This window comes from Hemitrygon akajei, chromosome 10, assembly GCF_048418815.1.
Source record: "Hemitrygon akajei chromosome 10, sHemAka1.3, whole genome shotgun sequence".
NCBI lineage: Eukaryota > Metazoa > Chordata > Chondrichthyes > Myliobatiformes > Dasyatidae > Hemitrygon > Hemitrygon akajei.
The window spans coordinates 164380992-164390769 of record NC_133133.1 but is presented as its reverse complement, the minus strand read 5'-3'; the positions used below and the strand labels follow the sequence as shown (position 1 = coordinate 164390769).

At 40.7% G+C, this 9778-nt stretch overlaps 1 protein-coding gene across 2 annotated transcripts in view; it reads left to right on the top strand.

Moving 5' to 3' along the window:
- Window positions 1-4345: 4345 nt before the first annotated feature.
- tbc1d30 (TBC1 domain family, member 30) overlaps window positions 4346-9778 on the top strand; it is a 68596-nt gene continuing 63163 nt past the window's right edge. Inside the window, exons 1-2 of one of the 2 annotated variants that reach the window (XM_073059595.1) lie at window positions 4346-4973; window positions 6380-6544. In XM_073059595.1, coding sequence (XP_072915696.1) covers window positions 4436-4973; window positions 6380-6544 — 703 coding nt within the window. In that variant the 5' untranslated portion in view covers window positions 4346-4435. The remainder of the gene's footprint in view (window positions 4974-6379; window positions 6545-9778) is intronic. The other variant, XM_073059596.1, reaches the window with a different exon arrangement.

The following is a 9778-nucleotide window of genomic DNA, read 5'->3' as shown; positions in this document are numbered from 1 at the left end:
GCAAATGAGTCTCTGAATAAAGTTAGACCAGGGTATATCCTCCCACAAAAGCACATCTAAATTCTTGTGCATACCACGAGGTCCAGAGCAGACTTGACTCAAATGACTATCACTTGGACATGAGCTTGCTCAAGCACCAATATATGACATATGTTGGTGTTGGGTATACTGAAGATGTGAAGATAGATGTCTTGGATAGGGGTGACACAGGTGGAAATGGAAAACAGAGGCATTCAGTACTATCATTCCCTCAAAAGTAATCAAGAAGCTTCAAGACCTTGGCCTCAACATATTCTTGTGCAATTGGATCCTTGATATTCTCACTTGCAGATCCCGGTCAGTTCAGATTGTCGAGAATCTCCATCAGCACAGGTACACCACAAGGCCGTGCGCTCAGCCTCTTGTTCTACTTGCTTTATACTTACATCTGAGTGGCTGGGCACAGGTTCAATGCTGTAGTTAAATTTGCTGATGACATTACTGTTGTAGGCTGAATCAAAGGTACTGATGAATCAGCATTTAGGAAAGAGATTAAAAATTTGGCTGAGTGGTGCCACAACACCAACCTCCCACTCAATAACGATTGCCTGGTAGCGCTCACATCTACAGTGATGAAATGCTGAGAGGTTGGTCATGCCTAGAGTGAATTCCTGCCGCAGCAAGAACATGGACCCATTACATACCCTCACCACCCAGGCCACGCTCTTTTCCATACTGCTGTCAGCAGGTAAAAGTACAAGTGCCTCAGGACTTACAGCACCAGGTTTAAGAACAGTTACCACCAGTCTCTGGAACAAAAGGAGATAACTTCACTCAATTGCCCAACCATTGAGATGTTGCCATAACCGATGATTTGACTTTAAGGACTCTTTATCTTTTTATTTCATGCTTTCCTTTTTTATTGCTACTTACTTATATTCACATTTGCTCAGTTTGTTGTTTATTGATCTTGTTTACAGTTACTGTTCTATGGATTTACTGAGCATGCCCGCAGGAAAAAGAATCTCCAGAAGGTCATAAGATACAGGAGCAGAATTAGGCCATTTGGCCCATCAAGTCTGCTCTGCCATTCAATCATGGTTGATCCTTTTTTCCCTCCTCAACCCCATTCCATGGCTTTCTCCCCGTAACCTTTGATGCCATGGCCGATCAGGAACCTATCAATCTCTGCCTTAAATACATCCAATGACATGGCCTCCACAGCTGCCTGTGGTAACAATTTCCACAAATTAACCACCCTCTGGCTAAAATAAATTTTTTCCGCATCTCTGTTTTAGATGAACACTCCTCCACCCTGAGGCTGTGCCCTCTTGTCCTTGACTCTCCCATTATGGGAAGCATCCTTTCTACATCTTCTCTGTCTAGGCCTTTCAACATTCGAAAGGTTTCAATAAGATCCCCCCTCATCCTTCTGAATTCCAGTGAGTACACACACAGAGCCATCAAGTGTTCCTTGTATGATAACCCTTTCATTCTCGGAATCATCCTTGTGAGCTCCCTCTGGACCCTGTCCAATGCCAGCACATCTTTTGTTAGATGAGGAGCCCAGAACTGTTCACAATACTCAAGCTGAGGCCTCACCAGTGCCTTATAAAGCCTCAGCAGCACATTCCTACTCTTGTATTCAAAGCCTCTTGAAATGAATGCATACATTGCATTTGCCTTTCTCACCACTGACTCTGTCTGCAGATTAACCTTTAGGACATTCTGCACGAGGACTCCCAAGTCCCTTTACATCTCAGATTTTTGGATTTTCTCCCCATTTAGAAAATCATCTGTACATTTATTTCTATTACCAAAGTGTAGGACCATGCATTTTCCAACATTGTATTTCATTTGTCACTTTCTTGCCCATTCTCTTAATGGTCTGCATCCTACCTGTTTCCTCAACTCTACCTGCCCCTCCACCAATCTTTGTATCATCTGCAAACTTGGCAATAAAGCCATCTATTCCATCATCTAAATCATTGATATCCAGCATAAAAAGAAACACTCCCAACACTGACCTCTCTGGAACACCACTAGTCACTGGCAGCCAACCAGACAAGGACACTTTTATTCCCACTTGCTGCCTCCTACCAAACAGCCAATGTCCTAACATGATAGTAAGTTTTCTGTAATACCATGGGCTCTTAACTTAGTAAAGAGCCTCATGTGTGGCCCTTGTCAAAGGTCTTCTGAAGGTCCAAATATACAACATCCACTACATCCCCTTTATCCATCCTTTTAATCTCCTCAAAGAATTCCAACAAGTTTGTCAGACAAGGTTTACCCTTAAAGAAACAATCCTTTGAGGAAATTTATTACCTTCTTTTCTCCTTAATGAACAGCTTCGGTCTTGGTAGGGGTTAGACTCTTTTTTCTTTTGTAATAGATCAGTTCAATATAACTGTTGATGAACTTATATGAATATGGAGTAATGTAATTGTTATTATGAACAGACATAATGTAACTGGTAGTTTTTTAAATCTTTTCTGACCTTTTATATATACTTTCATGTACTCTGTATTCTTCAATGTAGAAACTAATAAAAATATTGGAAAAAGAAACAATCCTGGCTTTGTCCTATCTTGTCCTGTGTCACCAAGTATTCCATCACCTCATCCATAGCAACTGACTATCTTCCCAACCACTGAGGTCAGGCTGACTGGTCTATAATTTCCTTTCTGCTGCCTTCCTCCTTTCCTAAAGTATGGAGTGACATTTGCAATTTCCAGTCCTCTGACACCATGCCAAAGTACAATGATTTTTGAAAGACCATTACTAATGCCTAACAATCTCAAACACTACCTCTTTCAGAACCCTAAGGAGCAGTTCATCTGGTCTGGGTCCACTAGTGGTACCCCTAGGTCTCTCAGCTTTTTGAGCACCTTCTCCTGTGTAATAGTAACTGCACTCACTTCTCTTCCTTAACACACAGCAACATCTGGTACACTGCCAGCGTCTTCCAGTGAGGACTTAACCAAAATACTGCCATTTAATCTGCCATTTCCTTGTCCCCGTTATTGTTTCTCCGGCCTTATTTCCAGGGTTGTATGCGGTGACGTATGTACACTGATAATAACTTTTACTTTGAACTTTGAACTTTTGTGTCCGCCCTATTGGGTGCGGTCTTTTGTTGATTCTATTATGGTTATTGGATTTACTGAGTATGCCCGCAAGAAAACAGATCTCAGGGTGACATATACGGACTTTGATAATAAATTTACTTTGAGTTTTGAACTTCGAGGTGGAAAATAGATCCAGACAGCAAAACAATGATTTATTCACCCTTAAGGCGTCTACAGGTTAACTGAGTGTTTTTAAAGGTCCTGACCATTTCCTGCTGAGCACGGAATTTGCGAGTTTTAGCCAGGCGGTAATTACCTCCAACCTTCAGTCATGGCATCGGATTTCCTTGATTAAAGTCAAAACAATCGTCCAATACTCAATAACAAGGAAACGATAGCATCTAGCTCCACGCTAAACTGTAACACACCCAAGTAGGAAATGGTCTGCTGTAAGTCAGGGACGGGAAGCCAATGCAAGGACGCGCATTTGTTTATCTCTACAGAAGAGGAAAATTGCCCCGATTCGAAGCAGTTTTCATCCAGTCGTGAACATTCTGGCGTAATGTACTGAGTGGTTTTATTATACTAACACTAATTACTCGCATTAAGCACAACTCCCCTTAAATCCAAGTTGTTGTACCTTTGGCAAATTTTCGAGCAATTCCCAAGCTGAGTAAAATGGCTCGCCGTTAAAATCCCTTGCCGTAATTCTTAATTCCGTTTTCCAGTCAAATCATATTTCGATTTTTTTTTCATCCAAATACTGACCGGTGCTTGGTAGCAATTTCACAACACTATGATTTATCTAATTTGAGCGTGTCCCATTTAATTGATATTGAGCACAAATGGCTTACGTGTCATTCAGAAGAACGTTTACGAGCAATTACCAAAAGTGACAGGATGTGACATACTTCGAGAAAGGTTTCCTGAAAATTCCTTCTAAATCATCCCGGGAAGTGATTTGCTTTTGAATTAATTTCGAATCCTTCCTGTATTTTGTTAATGCAATGTCCTGATCGCGATGAATTGTATTACCTGCGCTGCGAATCCCGACGTGAAATGTACCTGCCGCAATATCATAGCTCGTGGAATGTGCCATGGGAATGGGGGGGGGGGGTGTGGACGCATTAGTTCCATCAGGAGGATGCATCAGCACCTTAGAGTTTATCTAATAAAGTCATACTAAAATGCTACTTTTATTATAGCAGCAAACATGTAGTTTGGTTCGGGAGAGGGATTGGGTAGGAGATAAATGGAGCGTATTAAGTTGCTGCCTCCCCAGTAACAGATTGGAGGGGACCCGGAATTGGCTCCCGTCTTACCTGCTCTTCGCTTCTGGTCACCACTTGGACAAGTTGCGGTGATCCTTCTGGGACCGCCGAACAATGGCGGCTCTTGGCAGCGTCCCGCAGCAGGATTTTTCCGAATTCGATGTCTTCAATGGGAACTTTTTTGAAGGAGAGGGGGACTCCTTCGTGAACTCCCTTGGAAGTAACTTAGACGGACCGTCCGGCTTCCAGGGATGGACGCCGAATGTAGGCTCCTCGGCAGCAATCAGAGGCCCTTTGCATTTAATGGACAGCGAGAACGTCTTCCTACCGTCAGCTGTAGCCCCGGTCCAGCATTGGACAAGGGGGGTGGCCCCCACGGAGAAAACGCTGGGATCTCACTCTGATCAAGGAGGCAGAGACAGCCAATCTGGAATAGTTTGCCGGAGAACATCTTCCATCGTGGACGGTCTGCTGACGGAACTCTATGACAACTACACATACGGCGGCAGGAGCTTTGACAGTGTGGATAGTTCAACGGAGGCCTCCAGTTCCGATGCTTTTCTGGGAAGGAGTAATTCTGGATCTGCATTCCTGCAGGAGTTTCAGGAACAGTACACGACTAAACACCAGATGCAATACTTGGCACAAAAAGGTATGTCCTTAAACTTTTTTTCTCTGATATCAGTCGACACTGCCTATACGATAAACCTGTGATTATTTTAACGCATCCATTTGTGTTTGGAGCTTATTAATTAGAATCCTGTATTTACGCCCACTTCAAGCTCCTGGGAAGCAAAGCTGTTGATCTAACGATGGTGCCAGTCTATAAATTATTGTAATGGAATAAAAAAAAACTGAAAATGCTGGAAATTCTCAACAAGTGAGATGGCATCTGTGGAAGGAGATTAAGAATTGAATATTTACGGGTTTTTTTTGCTTCGTTGTAATAGGATTTCATAACCCGGAAAAAAAAAATCGTGTGAATTTGTAAATGTGATAGAAAAGCGTAGGGGTCAATTGATGATCTTGACAACCTGTACCACTTGCACAAGGCGGAGAGAGGTCCTCATGCCTTGAAGCGTTTGTTTTTATTTCCCGATTAATGGGTTAATAATGCACGGCATCCCCGGGGTCACCGAAGCTCATTGTAGCCGAAAATACTAAATACAAAGTTTGCATTAATTTGATTTTCACAACAAGTGACGAGACAAAGGCAAACACTGAGGACGACTTGCCTGCTTTAGCAAGTTCCTCTGCGGTAGAGTGTACCTGCGCGGCCGGTCGAGCATTCCGGGGTGATTTTCATATAATGAAATATTGCGGATCGACACTGAACTCAATATACAGCGCCTTCAATCTTCGATAAATGACCACAAGGAGGAACCAGGCGTGAGAAAGTGAGTGGTCTGAGCAGTAATTAAACCTGACTCTGATTCTGAGAGGATGTAGAAACTCCACAGATAACATCCAAGGTCAGGCTCAAACCCATAATCACAGAGCTGTAAACTGTGCTAAACTGGATTTTTCACTTGCTGCATATTTCTCCTTTATAAAACAATGAAATATTGCATTTCAGACTGTTTGGTGCTCACCTGAGCCCCCAAGAACGTCCCGTTCCGAAATGTCAACTGTTCACTCCTCCCCATAGATGCGGCCTGACTTGCTGAGTTTGTCCAGAATTCTGTGCTTATTCCACTTCATTATTCATCAAGACTATCTCCCCTGCTGCCTGAAAAATGCTTTGGGTCTCCTGAAAGCAATTTGGAAGTTGCTATTTAAATGCAACTCTTTTTCCTTCAACATTCCAGTCGTGTGGAAGGAGGCTACCACAATGAAGTGAGGGATATCTGATGACTTGAAAGGATGATCTATTTATTAGATATAGCAGAAAGTATTGAAATGAAGCGCTCACAAGAACATTAATGGAATCCAAAATTCCAACCGTACATAATTATTTTTAATTAGAATTCTATATTATTTATCATGGTTTCATGCTTAGCAGCACTTAAATTTAGTGCCATTGCTGTTCCATATTATAATGCCTATTTCTGTTAACAGATTTAGAAGAACTGAAACGAATTGTAGAAGAGCAAAAGTACAGAATTGCGGTGCAGTCTGCCAAGCTGGTCCGTCAGCTAAGGAGAAAGGATACCCTTTCACATAAACTGCAAAAAAACAGTGATATTGTGACAGCATGTTTGCAAGCAGTTTCACAGAAAAGGCGTAAGTATGTTTGAAGTAAGGCACGTTTTATTGCCTCTTTTTGTATGTTATAATATTTGCATTATAGAGCACCTTATCATCTGTGTTTTAAACTCTGCACGTGATACAGTTGTTCTTGGACTGCCAACAGTTGCTAAAAAGGCATTTGACATTGGCTTTTCCATCTACTATTACACATAGAGTCAGGATGTTACCTCAACATTATATGGCTTTGTATAATACATCTACAGACTGGATCCAGGGTGAATAAATTGGTCAAAAGTGTTGTTAATGAATGCTTAAATTTAAAAACATAAAGGTCATGTTTGTCTTTTGATAATTTAACATTCTAGGGATATATGTGGTGTGTATTTATTTAAGATGTAACCTTTATTAAATGGACCAGAAAACTAACCGGTAGTGCATTAGTACCAACAGTTATGTGGTGGGGGTGGGGGAGAATCAAATGTTTGATTATGGGCTCCACCCCGACTAGCATTTTTACTGCAATAAAATGGAAGTGTCACAAATGGGAAGAGTGCTTGGCAATTGCACTTTTCAGCACCAACTTTGAACAATCTTAAGTACTTGCGCTTTCTGAACTCAATTCAATCAAGTGCCTTTCAATGTGTTACTTTCAAGAAGTGTTCATTTTGAAGCCTCTCTTATGTTGCTTACATTAACATAAGAATTTTTGAAAGCATTACAATTTGTAGCAACAAATAGGGAACATAAAACTTTGCTGTCAAACGAGTGTTAAGAAACCTGGCGATCTCCTTCAGCAGCAGAATTGCTGAAAGGATTTAAACCTTCTCCTTTCCCTCTATAGAAATATCCAGGTATAAATTGCTATACCTCGATATTTCTATAGAGGGAAAGGAGAGGGATTAACCCTGTCATTTAATTGTGGTGTTGAGTCGTTTCTTCTAGCTATAGCACTCTACTCCTACTCTGATTGTACTTTGAACTTTAAAACATGAGGCAAGGGATTCCGGGGAAATGGTTAATTACATCAGAATCAATGAAATATAAGCAGAGGTAGACTATTCGGTTCCAGATTGGACTATTACCTTCTCCAAAGTATATCTGTAGTGTCTTACTTTCAATACTTTTATAAGCCAGCATTCTATCTTGTTGAACAGTGAATAATTTGAAAAATTTTAAGTCTCTAGCCTAAACTTTGAGGAGAGAAAAATCTTCAAATTGTTATCTGTATCAAATACATGGTTATCAGTCTTAGATTTTTTTGCAAAACACCTCAGTTTTAATATATTCTGCACTCAGTCACTATATTACTAAATTCAGTCTTCTAACATCTGTTGTCCTAACACATATGACCGTTCATGAAACAGAAGCAGGCTGGTTTTAAGAAACCAGAGCAAGCTGAAATAATACTGAATTACCAATCAGTAATTGAGACTGGAAGATTAAATACTGATAAACCCTTATAAAGAAGAAAGTAATGTAAGCTTTTGATAAGGTACTTAAGAATACTTATTTACTTACTGCCCATTATGCCACTGGCATTTAGGGCAATAATGAAGGCCCTCCACGGTTGTATAGAAGGATTCTTCATGGCTGTTTCTGTAACAAATTTGTTTTCCCAGTCAGGGTTGTTAGCCTTGAGCTGAACCCCAGAACCTGGAGTTCACTCCAGGTGGAACATTCTTAAACTAACCTTAAACTTTAACACTCTTAAACTAACCCTAACCCTTTGACCTGTTTGGCATGAGTGACTCTACCAAGAACCAAAGCACAAAGTCCTGACTCCAGCCAACTTAGCTCTCCAGGTCATTGAGGCACGCAAGCCTCCAAACCATGACATGGATGTGGACTTAAGAATTAATGGTTTAAAATAAATATCAGTTGTATCAAACTAAAGAAGACTATTGCTGTCTCATATTCATTCATCATAAACAATAAAGCATCAGAAGCTTCACGCTGTTTCAAGATAATACTTGGTAGAAGTAGTGATTCAAAATAATGTGAAGTGTACATATCATGTTTTAGGTTGGGAAATACATGTAGGAAGTATGTCCTAAGTTAATATTTAATTGTCTGTTTTGTCAACACGCAGCGTGGCTGTGCTCTGTGATAAGGTAAATATAATGGATTTGTATTGCATTCACACTAAAAGCATGCTGGTCTGATTTTCTTTATGGCCAACTGTTAGTTGATTACTTTAGTCTTGGTATTGAATGGTTTTTAGTTTATGTGCATGTATTAATATGCTTGCTTATTAATTTTACACGCTATCCTGCTGAATATTTGCTTAGTGATACAGCACAGAATAGGCCCTTTCTGCTCTTCAACCCCCACTGCCCGGCAACCCCCTGACAGCCCAATTTAACCCTAATCACGGGACCATTTACAATGACCAATTAACCCACCAACCGGCACATTGGATCGTGGAAGGAAACCAGAGCATCTGGAGAAAACCCACGCGTTCCACGAGGAGGACATTCAGAGACTTCTTACAGATGCCAGGATTGAACTCAGAACTCCAATCCTCTGAGCTGTAATAGCATTGCGCTAACCACTGTGCTACCATGGTGCACCAATATGGTATTTATTTATTTACTTATTGAGGTACAGTGCAGAATAGGCCTTTCAGTTCATGTCATCCAGTAATCTAACCCTAGCCTAGTCACAGGACAATTTACAATGATCAATTAACCTACCAACTAGTACGCCTTTGGACTGTGGGAGGAAACCGGAGCACCCAGAGGAAACCATGCAGTCATGAGGAGAACGTACAAGCTCCCTACAGGCAGTGGCGGGAATTGAACCTGGGTCACCTGTACTATAAAACGATGTGCTAACCACTACACTACCGTGTGTGTAGATACTTTTAAGTACTTGAGAAACAAATACTTAATAAGGGATTGCTTGCATATTTCAGCATGAAAAAATATTACCAAACAGCACTTTAAATGAAACCTGCTTCATGCATCAAGTTAGTTCCTTGAATGCTTTACATGTAGACTTGAGACCTTTGATTGCTTTAAACTCTTGTGCTTCTTTCTGGGTCTTATGATGTTCTACTGTCATTCCTTATTATGACACATACTGTATATTGTAAATGGGTCCTCCTGCTCAAAATATGCAAGGCATGTTGCATAATCATGCTTGGACACACGAGATAGATTATTTAATGACCTGTTTTATGAGAACAGTTGCTGCTATGATATATCATTTAATTAAAAATACACAACAAATAGTAATAAAGCATTTTCACAGATTCCAGTGCCTATC